Below are 17,209 nucleotides of genomic sequence, written 5' to 3' on the forward strand. Positions count from 1 at the left end.
ATATATAAAATTATCATCATCTAGAAATAATTAATAAACTTGGTTACAACTCTCTTGCAATATAAAAAACGAATTAAATAAACCAAGTATCTATGGAGCATCAACAAACGATCCTCAAATGTTCCGCTGAGATCCTGTTCTTAAAAGACAACATCAACAACAAAAGTGAGCGCGAAAGCTCAACGAGTTTATCTCAATGCAAGTTTTAAAATAAAAACATGCTTGTTCCGAATAATCATCATTTAATAAAATATCATTGGAAGGCTACATGTATGGCATAAACGTTTAACTATCATTAAAATTAGTGCATTTTTTTATATAAAAAATATCACAAATAATTGATACATTTTGTACATAAGGCAATCACGATAATTAGTACAATTAAACTTTTGAACACCAGGGTCATTTTACACTAGCTAGCCAACACTCTCTCAAACCCTCCCGGCTTGCATAAGTTTGTTGCACCCACCCGGCCTCGATCAATAGGTGACCATTTGTATGCTAGCTGGTTAGGCTACTATACCACTCAGCCTGTATAAGTGGGCTATTGCACCCACCTCACCTTGATCAATAGAGGTTCCAAATGTTACTAATTGGGGTTCTTGGATTTTCAACCAAGGGGCTCAATCACCCCACCAATTTATGCTTTATGGACTTTCAACCCAAGGGACTTAATCGCTCTACCTATTTATGCTTTAGGGCTTTCAACCCAAGGGACTCAATCGCCCTACCTATTTTCTGGCATTCCAAATACAATTCATAATTCTACAAAAAATTAATTTCACATAATTTTTCTTCAAAGCATTATTTCCAATATCACACTTTTTTGTGAACTAACAATAATTCACAGCCACATTCCAAAAAAAATTCACCACTACAATCTAAAAATCCACAAACATTTTCCAACCATCATGAATCTGGAAAAAACCGTACAAATATCTATCAAAAACAAAATAACATCTTGGGAAATACATATGATAACCAGAGGTATCACAAATCTGAAAATCTGTACTTGTTACAATAAAAAGAAATCTGGAAAAATGCATGATCACAAATATATTGCAAATCTGAAAATCTGTACATGTGTTACTACGAAAAGAAATTCGAAAAAAATGCTTGATCACAAATATATTTCAAATCTGAAAATCTGTGCATGTGTTACAACGAAAAGAAATCTGAAAAAATGCGAGATGATAGATGTATCACCATCTGGAAATCTATACATATATTTCAATGCAATAAAATTTGAAAAAAAAATTGAGATAATAGAGTTTGAAAGGAAAATGAGGAGATATACTCACACACAAAAAAAGAATACTTCTCCACTTCTTCCCTCTCTCTCTCTCCCTCTCCCTCTCACGTTTCCCCCATTTTCTTTTCTTTCGTTTTTGTTATTTTAAAAAAGGTTTTGGAAACCCTAAATATAAGGGAGTGGCGTGCATGCTTGAGTGCGTAGGGTGTGTGAGTGTGTGGTGTGCATGTGGGGCGTGCGTGTGTTTTTATTATATATAGTTTTACAAAAAAAAGGGTTGCTACAGGTTTGATGTCATACATGCACATGACCCCACAATTTTTGACTCCATCACTTTTTTAAAGAAAGAAAAAACAAATGGGGCAATTTTGTAATTTCTGCCATTGGAAGTCACTCCACTGCATTTTTAATTCCTTGGAGTCACTATTTTGTAAAATTCGAATTCCTGAGTAATTTTGTGGTAAAATTCCCATTTCCAAATACCCAGAGATGCAAAAGGTGGGCCACACCATGAAGATCGCCTGTCTTGAAAATCAGATCAATCCATTAATTAGGTGGGACATGCTTGTAAATTCAGTCAGACATTGGTTGTCTATTGATTTCGATTTTGTGGCCTACCAGATGAGCGGACCACCTGATATTTGTGCTAGCCTGCTAGGTGATCTTCATGCATGGGGGCCCCACCATTTGCATGGCTTGGATGTCTGAGACAGGTGACGGATTACCACTGCATGCTAAGTTAGCATGCAGCAGGTGTAAGCTCCTATATTTTGACTGGGATGCAACTAAGTTTTTCCATAGAATTAATTTGGGTTTGTTCTTGCTTTGGCTAGGCTCTTCACTGGAGTTGAAAATGTATATGGTCTTGCAATAAATTTTGTTATTTTCTTTTGTTATTGGAGAGATGATGCCTCTACTATATTGTATTCCAACCTTTAGAATGATATTGATGTTTGCATAGCCCAAAAAATTTAATAGACATTTTTCATATTTATAATTTTATGGTGTTTTACAATTTATATCTTGGAAAAAATCCGCCCATCCCAAACATGTGGTCATTTTCATGACAAGATAAGATGCCTTCAATATGCTAGATCAAGTGCGGATTTGTTTCTATAAAACTCCTAGCTTTCAAAATGACATATATTTTTCTAATATTTTCTTTGAAAATGGTGTTTGCCTTCTAAATGATCTTGCATTGTGTGTTTTAGGTATTAGAATATTTGAAGATGTGGCTAGCGCAAAGGTATCCATTCTTTTTATTTCATTTGGTTTCATGCCTTCTTGCTATATGATAGGCTTTGCATCTTTTATACGATATTTATTTTATAAGGTTTTGGAAAACTTACCATGCGAAAACTTTGATGATATAGGTGTTGTAAGAGGGAAAAAAGGCTTTTAGAGAGCAAAAAGTACGTTTGATAAGAGGAATTTCGTATTTGTATAGAGTGCATAATTACATAACCTGTCCTTAAAGCACTAAAGTAAGGGAAAAAGTAAATACACAATACAATGAGATAGAAAAAGAGAAACTTCTCTCTTATCTCTCCCCATCAAGTTGGAGCATAGATATCAGTTATCCCAGCTTTGCCAATTATCAAATGCAACTGAGACTTTGGAACAACCTTTGTAAATATTTCTACGAGCTGTTCTTTGGATTTGACAGGAGTAGAGGCCTCTTGCGAAGCAATATGCTCTCTTATAAAATGACAGTTAACTTCAATATGTATAGTGGCGCTCATGATATATTGGGTTAGAAGAGAAATGAATCACAACTTGATTTTCGCACCCCATTTCAATCGCTGGAGGAATGTGAAATTGCAATTCCATTGTCCATTCTTTCATCCACAAAAATTTGCCTGATGTATGTGCCATAAGCCGATGCTCAGATTTAGCACTTGATCAAGCAACTGCAGATTGTTTCTTGCCTTTTCATGTAACAAGATACCCTACAAAGGTACAATATTCTAAGTTAGACCTATGATCATGCAAAGAGCCAAGCCCAAATATGCATATGCATAACCTATAGACTGTATGCTATGTATAAATGTATCATTGTGTTGTATCATGTCATTATTAAGTTTAAAAAATAACCCTTTGCCCATTCCATGTACATCGAAGTTTTCTATATGATTCAAAAAAGAACCTTTTCCCTATCCCCATTTACATGTATAAGTATTCACTATTCACTTGTTTCTATAAATAAAAAAGGAAACAAGAAGTCCAAACAAATCTATTCTTCATCAGCCGCAAATGTGCCATCATTCTCCTCATCATCAATGATATCAAAATACAGATAGTTAACTTTTGCAATTCTGGACACTTGCCTCCATAACTCCTTTACCATAAGCATATGAATCAATCATATATAATTATATAAATAAACTAAATAATTTAAAAGCATGCATGATACATTTATGATTGAACTACTTCAAGAAGTCATAAGAAAAATAATTGATTTTTTTTCTTTGGTTGCTTCATCATTCTTGTTAATTTTGTAGCCTCTCTTCCAAATAAACCATAGGCCCTTTTGAACTTATCCATCTGTTCATCAATGATGACCCTTTGACTTGAATCCAGGATCATTATTTCAATACAGTTATATGGGCCGGTTCTGATCTCTAAATCCGAATGGAAACTCTCATCATACTGAAATCTAGGATTTAAAAAATAAGCTGCCACATATAAGAGCTTATGTAGCTGAAGATTCCACTATTGGGCAATGATTTCCCATATAGTCGAATACCACTTCAGCTCTTCCAAGTTTTTTGCGATCACCTCTTTTGCCCGATCCATTACTTTATAAATACATCCCATGGCTGGCCTCTCATTTGAATAAATTAGTTGTAGAACCTTAACCAATGGGAGAGTGGTCTTCAAGTAAAACTTGATAGATGACCAAAAATCTACATCGACCAAAACTATATCTTGAACATGCTTCCCTTTGCGGTCATGGAGAAGATGTTACCTTCCCATTCCTTTGAGGTAAACATCAACCTCAAGCCAATTCTATTCTCGTGGATGCTTTTTAATGTCAAATAACACGTAATAAATCGTGTTACGGTCGATCTTGTCAACTCTTCTTTTGTGTGCTTCCTCATCAAGTTCGAGAACTACCAGTGCTTATAAATGTAGACCATTATTGGTCTCACTTTCGCCATGGTTTCAGAATGAACTTGCAACTTTCTAATGTCTGCTAGGATTCGGTCTATAGTGGGTCGCACATGGAGACCAAAACAATGTTCCTCTCTTCTCTATTAACATTAACCCACTTTGAAATAAGTGGATGTGCTATCTGTAACGATTTGTACTATATTCTCTTTGCTCACCTCATCAATAATTGACTCAAGTAAATCCAACAAATTGTCCGCAGATCTTAAAAAAAGTACCAATCGAGTTATTAACAGAAATTTTTTGTAATAGACCAATTTACTCCATTGTCCGCTCATCCAACATTATCGTGCATCCAGTCTTACCCATTCCTTCTTATAAACATAAATGGACTTTTCTATCAACTCAACCTCCAATTTAAAAAATTTAATCTTTACTTCATGATATGACAAAAGCTTTAACCCCGACCCAAATGCAGCAACTGCTTCCATTATAGGTGCGAAGACTGGGCTCTTTACAAGATTAGAAGGTAGAGCATTCGCACATAGGAAACGAGAAATGGAAAGGCACACATTGTCTCTATCTCCCTTCTTCCAAATTTTGTTTAGAGTCGCTTATTGCTTTTCTTTTGGCTCACTCTTTCTTCCAACAAATTCATCCACAGTCCTTTTCCTTTTTCCTACACAAATTTCCCACGCATTATTAATAATGAGAACTCTTCCAACATCAAACCATTTCTTGTTGCTTCTTTTCATTCACATTATCATCCAACAACTTTTTGAATTTTTCCGTGACATAACCACTCACTTGGGACCATGCTGCTGCATTATTCGTAGTTCAGTAAATGTGATGTTTCATTCGAAACACACCTCAATAGGCCTTCCCACAAAAAAAATACATTTTAGATGGAGATTATTGTTCTCATCCATCTTTGAACAATAATCCCACGTAGGGTCATTATCCTTGGACTTTGAATTCTTTTCTATTTTCAAGACTTCAACAAGAATTAATACCCAAGCCTTCCTATTAAGAAAAAAACAACTATTTAGGCTAACATAAGCATAAAAGATTATAAATAATTAAGAAAATGATGAAACTCTTCAAATAAATGAAAAACAAATGAAAAAGACAAAAAATGCATATTTTACCCAAAAATTGGAAGAAAGGAAAAAAGAAAAGATTAAAGAACTATTTTGTATTTATGCAAACCTATTTTGACGTAGAAATTGAATGAAACAATCTGCGTTCGATTCCGTTGATGGACGAAAAAGACATGACAATTTCTTTCTCTAAGTTTTTTGTGGGTCACGAACTCCAAATCTCTCAAATCTTCCTCAAAAGAGGGAAAAAATGTGATATTCTAATGCGGGTGTGCCCTAAATGAGTTTTAAAAATACAATCCCTAAATTTTTTTCACAAAAAACAGAACAAAAATGCAAATATACGATTTTTTTCTTAAAAAATGCATATTTTAACCTAAAATTGAAAGAAATGAAATAAAAAAGATTAGAGAACTATTTTATATTTATTCATACCTATTTTGATGTAGAAATCAAATGAAAGAAGTTGCGTTCGATTTCGTTGACCGACGAAAAAGATACAACTTCTTTCTCTGAGTTTTCTATGGCCCACAATCTCCAAATCTCTCCCCTCTATCTAAAAAAAGCAAATGAAGTGATATCCTAATGGGGGTGGGCCCTAAATGAGTTTTAAAAACAAAAAACCTATAAATATTTCACAAAAAACAAAAACAAAAGAAGCAAAAATATGATTTTTTCCCCCCCATAAATAACGTTTTTCTAAAAACAATGCACTATTATGATTCATAGTTTAATTGTACAATTCAAGTATGAATCGTATGATTCATTTCAAATTTCGATTTGCATGTAACATGTGTATGATACAATCCAAATCGTACGCTTTGGATAGTAAATCATTTGATTATGACAACATTGTGGGCCCCACATGATGGATGGGCTACATCAAAGTGTGGCTTTGCATGATGGACGGCTCACATCAAGTGCACCCCATGTAATGGACATTCAACATCAAAGGTTGGCCCATAATGATGAATGGCCCACATCCAATGCGACCCCGCATGGATAAATGTGCTGGGCTAAGGCAATGGGCTCCTAAGTAACTGGCACTTGGCTAAATTTGGTGTCATGGCAATAGCATGTTTCATCTCATACTCTGCAAAAGATAGAAATTGAGACAATAGAGGCAAATATGACAAATTGCCAATTTTCAAACATTTTTGGTTTGTGTTTACCAAACAATTTTTTGTGAAAAAGTGCTGAATTTTTAGATATCAAGACTTTTTCAGACAAATTACCAAACAAAATTTTCAGTGCTTATAAGTACTCAAATTCAACACTTTAAGTTTTCAGCACTTATTTTCCAGAGTTTATTTTTCAATTTATCAAACGACATCTAAGTAAAAAAAAGCAAAAAATCCAATACTACCCTCACAATATGACGTTTGAATACTAAGTGCACCTAATCGACTAAATAAAGAGATGTAGGGACTAAACTTAAGACTAGGTGGGTCGTTTACATTCTTTCAGAAAAACGTTTAAATGTTCGACCCTAATCCACAATCATTAATACCTTACATCATTAGAAGCCTATAATCCTGCTTATCCATATGCACAAATTGACCTAAATCCTTCCAATATTTGTGGTCCCCATCCTTGGCCAAAATCCCATGCAAATACTAGTGGTTGACCTTTTGATCTTATGTGCCTTAAAAAGCCAATAATAATGACTATGATCATGTATATAGATGATGATGACCACATGTGTTTGGTTTATATGTTGGATGCCGTAATAAATGTGCATGAAACTTTTACTAGCTATGATTTTATGGGTTACAAAGAGGTATTCCTCCAGTTGTCTTAGGGTCTGTTTGTTTTTCAAAAAAATGGGAAATACCTGGGAAATAGTAATTATTACAATTTCACTGCGTTTGAAAATTCATGGGAATTTGTGCCTGTGAAATTAGTTTAAAAGATGTAATTTTAATTTTTGAGCTACAAGGTAATGCGAAAGATATATCCATCCCGTCAATCTGTTTTATTACAATATTTTAGAGCATAAGACAAAAAATGAAGCGGATCCAACACTCAAGTTGCCCACGCCAAAAGAAACAATGGCCTTACAAAGTTTTTAACGGTAAGTATTCGATTCCCTTTTTTGTATGACGTGATCCAATTGAGTATTGGATATGCCTCAATTTTTTACTCATGCTATAAATTCAACTGGAACAATGGATGAACGGTGTAGATAAGAGAAATGCATCACAGTGGGACCCACAGATATTTTGTAATATTCTTGGTTTACGTGTCAAAAAGTAAGTAGTCAAATCAGGTAAGTTGTAAATGTAGGGGGAAGTAATTATTTCTTTTTTACAATGCATTTACCATTTCACCGGAAAATCAAACAGGCCCTTAGGGAAAGGTGAATTTGGACATAACAGCCTCTAGCTAGGGAGAGTCATATTTCGTTGATCCTAGTACCCTAATTCCATGACACAATAGTGGGATTGGCCAATTCGTGAAAGGTTAAGTGGTCATCCTGTCTGTGGAAACCAGTGATGAGTTAGGATGGAAGGTCTCCACCATAAGGCTACTAGTGCCTTACCCTACCCCACATGGAAGTGTGAGTGTCCATAGAGTTCTTGTGTTTAGCCTTGGCTGAGCACTTGCATTAGAGGATCACATCAAGTCTTTGATCTAGGAGACCCATCATGCTCAGATCGGATCAACTTGATCATATACTGGCTTTGACTAATCCTTACACCTGAGGATGTTTGGGGAGTTTGAGCTCTTGGTATTTTGTGCTTTAGCTCACCCTGTGAGGTTACATTAGTGGTTAACATATGAGTGTAGTTGGATACATGCATTAAGAATGCGATTGATGTCTATATGTTCCAATTTGGGATCCACTGTTTCACCCGAAAACTTACTAGTGGTTTAGTAATGGATCATTCATCAAGCGGTTTTTTAGTTTGGGCTGGTCACCTAAAAGGTTTTAGATGTTTAGTTGAACGTCTTTTCCGTTGATATTTTGTTTTAACCTTTAAAAGTGTTTTAACGTACTTGATGGATATTTGATAGTTGGGATCTTGTGGTCCACCTCTTAGGCGGGCATCGGATTATGGTCAAGAGTGGATGCCACCTATTAGTGGAGGGATTGGGTCAACTTGGGTACATTTGTAAGGCATGTTTGCAAAGTTTTTATGGAGCATACTGAAGCGAGGAGCACCATAATTGGTGTTTCCCTCCAAACCTGGACTCCTTATAACATCCTATCTCAAAGGTAGATTGAGTGCCTTGGAACATCCCACCCTCTGGACATTTGGAGAGTGGAATGGAGAAGAAAAAGAGGGGGGAGAGAGAGAGAGAGAGAGAGAGAGAGAGAGAGAGAGAGAGAGAGCATCTCTCTCCCTTATCACAAGTGCAAACATGTGTGGTCACTTGTGGATGGCTCTTAGTAGCGTAAACCCTAGGCCTATCTCGGGGTGTATGCTGGTGTCTCCACTTGCCGCTCAGTGGGATAGTTTAGGGAGAAATCTCCTGCGTTGGAGAAGCCCATCAACAAAATCATGACGGGATCAAAAGGACAAATTAGAGGTAAGATTCTTATCATTGATTTGCATTTTATTTTATAGATTTGATTGTATTTACGTGGGGACCTAGAAACTTAAAATATGAAAAATTTCAAAACTTTTATGCTTCCATGTCCTTTAAAATTGCTAATAGGGCTGCTAAAAGATCTAATCATTGGAAGACCTACAAAACGACGGATGGGAGGTTCCACTTGCTCTTAGAACTGACAAAGCACGACACATATTGGAACTCTGTCTGCAATCTAATTTCGATCAAATCACACATCATAGTATACTAGGCCTTCTAATTCCTTAAGGGGTTTATCTAAAAGACTTGCGATATAACAAGCGATGAACATAAAAAATCTAATGGTAAAAAAATGTTCGAGAAACCTTTTAAAAACATTTGAGAGCATTTGCTAGCTTAAATCCTTGATGGATGGTCCAATAAACGAGATTTATCCACCTCTAAGTCCTAGAAGGACTAGTGGAATTCCATGTTAGTGCATGTAAGGCTTCTATCGCATCCTAATGTGTACCCAACAACCTCCTTAGGTTAGCCACCAATGTAAGCTCAAAAGGTGTGTAAGGCCCAAAACACTAGGATTATGAAGTTCCTTCATGACCTCAGGTCTAAGGATTAGTCAAAGCTAACACATGATCAAGGCAATCTAATCCGAGCATGATGGGTCTCTCGGTTTGGAGACTTGATGCAATCCACCAATACAGATGTTCAATGAAGCCTAAGGCGGGAACTCATAAAAACAAGTAAAAATCACACTCCCATGTGGAGAAGGGTGATGACAACAAGATGCCTGATGGTGGAGATGAATTCATTCCAACTCATCATTGGTCCCGCACAATGGATAGCCACAAAACTAATCCTTGGTCGCCTAAACTTGTTGAAGTGGTTATGGTATTTAGGGTACTCGACAACCATGGATTGACAACTCTTCCTTAGCAATGGTGGCTGTTGTGTCCGTAGAGAATGGTTTGATGATTATAATGTGAAGAAAAGAGGAAAATTGAGAGAGGAAGAGAGTTTGGGAAAGATGTTGTGTTAGGCTCTCTTGCCATAACACACAATATTTTATTATAATAGAGCATATTGTACACCGCAGGAGAAGAGGAAAGTGTGCAAATGCACTTACACCAAAAAGGGCCACTACACTATACACTAGCATGCTCTATACTCTCTCCTAAGTTGGAACATAGATGCTAATCATGCCCAACTTGTCACGAACACGATGAAGAGCATTTCGACTCAAGGACTTTGTAAGAATATCAGCAAGTTGATCCCTAGATCGAACAAAAGGAGTGACGATTTCCTTAGAAGCTACTTTTTTCTGAATAAAGTGACAGTCGACCTCAATATGCTTGGTTTGCTTGTGGAAAACCTGGTTATGAGCAATATGGATGACCGCTTGGTTGTCATAATGAAGAGGAACATGATTCGAATGAGGAAAGCCAAGTTCTTCAAGAAGGTTGTGAAGTCACACGAGCTCACATGTCGCATGAGCCATAGCACAATATTCTGCTTCAGCCAAGGACCGAGCAACAACTGGTTGCTTTTTGCTCTTCCATGTTATAAGATTGCCACCTAGGAAGGTACAGAAGCCGGATGTAGAGTGGCGATCATAAGTACTACCTGCACAATCAGCATCGGAATAGCTAGAAAGATGAAGATGACCATGCAACTGAAAGTGGAGGCCAAGACCCGGGGCTGATTTTAGATACCGAAGTATGCAGTAGATAGCCGTGAGATGAGAAGTACGGGGAGCTTGCATGAATTGGCTAGCAACGCCTAGCACAGATGAGAGATCTGGGCGAGTAATAATCAGGTAAATAAGTCGGCCTGCAAGTCCTCAATACATCTCGGGATCAGTAAGGAGAGCACCATCATCTGGTCGAAGCTTCTGCGAAGTATCCATGGGAGTGGTAGCAGGCTTGCACCCTAACATGCCGGTCTCCATTAGAAGATTGAGCGCATATTTTCGTTGTGATAAGACCAATCTGGATGATGAGCGGCCAACTTCAATTCCGAGGAAGTAGCGAAGAGGACCAAGGTCCTTGATCTCAAACTTAGTCTTAAAAAATTCTTTGACCTCCCTCATTCCAACCGAATCACTACTTGACAGAACAATATCATCCACATAGACAATGAGAACCATGATGCCCATTGATCGACGACATATAAAGAGAGAATGATCGGCATGACTACGAACAAAGCAGAACTCCAAGAGAGCCTGACTGAATTTTTCGAACCATGCACGTGGGGATTGTTTGAGTCCATAAAGAACATTCTTCAACCGACATACAAGCGCAGGGTTGTGAGAAGCAAAAAAGCCAGGAGGTTGATGCATGTAAACTTCCTCTGCAAGGTCCCCATGGAGAAATGCATTCTTAACATTAAGTTGAAACAAGGGCCGTGATAAATTAACGGCTAAGGAGTTCACAACATGAATCAAATTAAGCTTAGCCACCGGAGAGAATGTCTTGAAGTAATCCACACCATGAGTCTGTGTGTAACCCTTAGCAACAAGATGGGCTTTATAGTGATCAATGGAGTCATCTGGAAGAAACTTGATTGTATAAACCCATCTACATCCAACAGGTTTATGCCCTAAAGTGGCACAAGGTCCCAAGTATGATTCTTCTCATGAGCAGACATTTCTTCTATCATCACCTTTGTCCAGTCAGGACTTTGAAGAGCATGTGAGAGTGATCGAGGAATGGTCTGTGATGAAAGGGAAGCTGCAAATGATTGAAAAGACGGTGAAAGATGATCATATGAAATGAAATTACTAATGGGGTGTTGAGTACAAGATCATGGCCCTTTGCGCAAGGCAATGGGGAGATCTAAACTTGAAGTGGGAGAATCATCTGAGCCAACATCCAAAGTGAGCGGAAGAGTGGATGGCTGAACATGTGAAGATTTATCTCGATGATGATACACCCGTAGAGGCTTAGGCTCACCCAAATCACTAATAAGATGCTGAGTGGAGGGGAGAGGAGTTTCCCCATGATCATTAGTGGAAAGAGGAAGATGATAAGAGTCATACTCCCCCTGACTGGCAAGTGGATCATAGAGAGATCAGCCTGGAGCTGAGAAAAAAGAAATATCCTCAAAGAAGGTTACATCGGCAGAGACATATTTCTTGTGAGTCAATGGGTCAAAGCATTTATACCATTTCTGACTCCGAGTATACCCTAGAAAGACATATTTAATTGCCCTGGGGCTAAGTTTATCATTACTTCCTTCCAAAATTTGAACAAAGCATGTGCAACAAAAAACTTTAGGTGGTAAAGGAAATGGATTATTATGAGGATACAGTATAATAAATGAAGATTTGTAAGACAGGATACGTGAGGGTATACGATTAATAAGAAAAGTAGCAGTTAGAAGAGCATCACTCCAAAAATGTTTAGGGATGTGCATACCAAGCAGAAGGGTGCGAGCAACTTCAAGAAGATGACGATTCTTTTGTTCTGCAATACCATTTTGTTGAGGTATGCGAGCACACGACGTCCTAGACAAAATACCATGTTCCTGCAAGAAGGACGGAAAGGCAGTAGACATGTATTCCCTCCCCCTCCCCCTCAATTATTAGAATGGAGGGTTTTGATGGAACATTGAAATTGAGTGCACACTTCATGATAAAACACTTTAGATGCATCAAACACTTCACTTTTAGATTTCAAAAGATAAATCCAAGTCATGCGTGAATAATCATCAATAAAGGTAACAAAATATCTAAATCCAAAAGTGGAGGTAACTGGAGCTGGTCCCCAGACATCCAAGTGAACCAAAACAAAAGGTTCAGATTTCCTCCCAGAAGAGCTAGGAGGAAACTTAGCACGATGATGTTTAGATAATTTACAAATATCACAGCATAACGGTTTAGTGACAGATAATGAGGGAAACAAAATTTGCAATCTAGCTATTGATGGGCGGCCTAAGCGGCAGTACCACCGAGTCATGGACTCTCGATCTAAATAAAGGGTACTAGAAGCGGCAAAGGGCGTATCATCGAGAAGATAAACGCCTCCTCGCTCATGCCCTCCACCAATCACTCTCTTCATCTGTAGGTCCTGAAACAAACAATAAGAAGGGAAGAAGGTAATGGAACAATTTAATGATTTAGTAAGAGAGCTAACAGACAATAAATTTAATGGAAAACGAGGTACATGCAAGACTGAGGACAAAGATAGGGAAGAAGAAAGAGGGATGGAACTAATCCCAGAGATGGGAGTTTGGGTTCCATGTACAACTGTGACGTACTGAGTGTATCCCAAATGCCTTTAGTCGAGGATAAAAACATCACTGAGTGGCTAGTCGAGGAATCCATATTATTTAACAACCATGCAATAACTTGATAATTCTCCTTTGTCCAAGACTTGTAGGTAACATCTGTAGAACTTGGGGGATTATCCAAAATATATGACAACTTCTCACGGGCTCCTAAGAATACTTTTACAGATTGTGCTCATTGAAGATAGTTGTCACTATTCAACTTAGTGGAGGTAATCTGTAAGGGGTTGGATTCAAGAGACCTTATGCCAAGAGATGAGGGCCCTTTGTCAGCCATAGGAGAGTCCAAGAGAGATAAACCTATGCCAAGAAGAATTGATTCAAACAACTCTATCTCACTCAATCTTTCAAGATAATAAGATATAAACCTCCAACAAATAGCAATCATCCAAAATAATATGAAACACAGTAAAAAACGGCCCAACCGAGTGAAAAACAGCCCAGCCGCACGTCCATTTGGGGTTAAACCCTCTCAAACATGGATCTTAGGTAAAAACTCTTACATGGATAGCCTGAGAGGAAGATTTCGGTCCATCTTGAGCAAAGAAACCAAAGAAAAGCTTACCGATTTGAGGTAGATCGAAGAAAAACGGAAAAAGGGCCTGACTTTCGAATTTCTCTATTTCGCCCAAAATACCATGAAAGAAGGTCCAAAAAATTCTGAAAAAACATGACAATTCTTCTAAAATCAAGATCTATCAAACCCCTAAATTTTTAACTCAAACGGAGTCCATACGTCCGTACAACGCTGACGTCAGCAAGGTGACGTGTCGCCTCTCAATTTGTTGGATGCGGAATGCCTGGATCTATGCTCTGATACCAAGTAGAGAATGGTTTGATGATTATAATGTGAAGAAAAGAGGAGAAATTGAGAGAGAAGAAGAAGGAGGAGAGTTTGGGAAAGAAGTTGTGTTAGGCTCTCTTACTCTAACACAATATTTTATTATAATAGAGCATATAGTACACCGTAGGAGAAGCGGAAAGTGTGCAAATGCACTTACACCAAAAAACTATACACTAGCATTCTCTATAGTGTCTACTTATCCTTTCCCCGTGGACCCATAAGAGGGATTCCATACGGAACCCTTGTAACCCCCTTGAAATATTTCATCTAAGAGTTCTACACGCAATCAATGGTGAAATGCGAAAGAATATTCCATTCAACTAAGTGGTCATCAATGAATAAGATCAATCAACACATGAACGATTGGCTTTCCAGGCTAGACATTTCTAACACATTTTGAATTGATTATCCTTCTCATAGAATTCTTATGAAGTATCCTCAAGCTGGAATTTTTTTTTTTTTTCAGCGATCACATGCAGTTTGGTTATTTATTGTTTTCTCATAAGTTTTGCTTCATATTTTTTCCGTAGGTCATGTTTGGAGACATGGAATCCAAGTGAAAAGAAAAGAAAAAAAGATAATTATGTGATGATGATTTCAATGAGAACTAATGAAACGTGGAATCCAATTTTAAGTTATTGTTTGGATAGCAAGTGGAAATCTCATTTTCCTCTCACAATTCTCACCTAGTTTATTGTGCCAAGAATCCAAAATTTGGAAAAGTGGAACAATTGTTTGGTGGAATCCACCCTTTTTGCTACCTAAACAACACAAATCGTCACATCAAAAGAAAACCTTTTTCCTTTTCTGTTGTTTGGCATGGAATCCATGGTTTCCAAACATGGCCTTACCAAATGGAATAGAATATGTGGAATATGAATTCTTTTTTGTCATTATTGGAAAGTTGAAGATATATCCATGGATTGAATTTTTGCACACTATCCAATTCATTTGCTTTCACAATGTCGAGACTTGTATGTTAAAAAATGAGTTCATAATCGCTTGTTCCCTCTATGTAGACTGGCAAAGGGCTCCTTATGAAATCCATTGCTGTCATTGATGCAAACTTGGATATTGTCTTTGACGTGGTTTGCAACCTTGACAAACATCAGAGATATCAGTGAGTTGAGAACTGTAATTTATACATTGTAGGTGTACTGCTTAATCTCTCAAACAAATGATCTCTGCAGGTGGGATATGTTGACAGGTGACTTGGATTTAATTGACTCAATAGATGGGCACTATGATGTTATCTATGGGACATATGATCCAAAATACCTGACTAGGTAAGCTTTTTAATCTGGTCAATTAAGTTGATCAAATATGATGTTTAGGTAGTAAACCAAGAAGATGCTCACTTCTTGCTTATTGCATGGATGTGAACTGTTGATGTTCATATTTGTTTTACGGGCTTTGTTAAGCACACATGCATGTGCAATAAAATTTGTGTACAACGCCACACATTGCCAGCATGGCAGATAGGTGGGAGATCTAATCCATCCATCAGATTGGTCCACTCTTGTACAAGTTCTCCCAAAAATAAAATCTGGTCCAATCACCATGTGGGCCCCAATATTGGAAACCGGTAGATGGGTTAGAAAACTTCAGCCAAGTTTTTCAGAGCTGTACATTTGTTATGCAAACTATGGCCCACCTGACCGGTGGATCAACCTGATTCTTGGGCTAGAATGTCAATATAGTGGTGCCATTCTGATCAATGGATTGGATCACGGGTCTATTGTCACTCTGGCACTTACGTGAGCTTTATTGCACACATGTGTACTTAGCAAATTTCTTTTTTCGAAGGTTATGCGATTTGAATTTTGCTTCATGTCAAATTCTCAAAATCTCTTACACTTGGCATTAAAAAATATTTTGCATTCATTTGTTGTATAGATTGATGTTGTATTTCCCTGTTTAAGAAGTTACAAATCACTCATATATCAAGCCATTTGATTAACTAAAATGAGAGTTAAGCCATTGGTAAAAGTAAGAATCTTGGAAAGCACACAGTGATGGTGTGCTAGGTTGCCCTTTTGACGGCGGGTAATGAGCAAGAGTATGCACCTATGGTATAAAGTACAGAATAAGGATAGAGTAACTCATACATTTAAGACTGGATACACCAATTTTATTTTTATTATTATTAATATTATTATTATTATTTTTTGTATAACAGTCCTGATGTTGGAGTAGGAGAATAATTTCTCTAGGGAAAAATTTATTCAAGAAATAAATTATCACCATTTCATGATCTTTACTATGTTTTTAAATTAAAAATAAACAAATGACTGAATATTCTACTAATTTAGAAACCTATTAATGATTACTACTGATATATTTATGTAGCCAATGAAAACTTCACATTGATTGTTAAACTTGACTTGCTAACCAAGTAACTGTCCTAAACATCTGAGCAATCTAACCCTATCACCTATATACTTTGTAGGGCCCATGGAACCAGTAGGAGTGCTCAAAAGGCCTGGAAAACTAATTGTTTCCCTCCCAATATCCTAGAAGTTAAGGTGTGACTTTGTTTCCGTCTTTTTGTAATGAGAAACTTAGTTTATATTAATTAATCCCCTAATTGATCATAATCCTCTCTTTACGCAGAGTCCCCTTTTAAAAGAACTTTTTAATTCAATCGGCCAGCCCTATGTAAATAAATGGTGCTGAAAGCATGGAGTTATGGCACTAAAAACACCTGCTAACCCCACAGTCCACCATTTGATCGTGGCTCACTTTTGGTTTGTATTACCTTTCTACCTCCATTAGGTCGCTTTTTCTTGAATTTATCGGCTAGATTTTTCTGTTGGCATTATGCGTAAATATGTGACGTTTCTTGTTTTCACCTTGCCTAGCATTATCCAAGTATCACATTGTATGACACTACCGAAGGTATTTCAAATATTTGTTGTTTTTGTGCGTTATGGATCGTAGTTGTTATGTAGAAACATTTTGGCTGTTATTCCAAGTGATTGACCTAGTTTGTGTCTGATTTCACGTGTACCCCCTGCTTGAAAGCATGGTTCTGAATATCAGTATCAGTGGGTGTATTGGCCTAGCCAAAAAATGATACGA

The 17,209-nt window shown here is 37.2% G+C and overlaps 1 protein-coding gene across 4 annotated transcripts in view; it reads left to right on the top strand.

The window, feature by feature from the left end:
* LOC131216921 (protein ENHANCED DISEASE RESISTANCE 2-like) overlaps positions 1–17,209 on the top strand; it is a 188,758-nt gene that overhangs the window by 24,333 nt on the left and 147,216 nt on the right. For all 4 annotated transcript variants that reach the window (XM_058211538.1, XM_058211539.1, XM_058211537.1 and 1 more), the window contains exons 8-10: positions 2,464–2,498; positions 15,148–15,248; positions 15,319–15,414. In XM_058211538.1, coding sequence (XP_058067521.1) covers positions 2,464–2,498; positions 15,148–15,248; positions 15,319–15,414 — 232 coding nt within the window. The remainder of the gene's footprint in view (positions 1–2,463; positions 2,499–15,147; positions 15,249–15,318; positions 15,415–17,209) is intronic.

Source organism: Magnolia sinica, chromosome 10, assembly GCF_029962835.1.
Source record: "Magnolia sinica isolate HGM2019 chromosome 10, MsV1, whole genome shotgun sequence".
Lineage (NCBI taxonomy): Eukaryota > Viridiplantae > Streptophyta > Magnoliopsida > Magnoliales > Magnoliaceae > Magnolia > Magnolia sinica.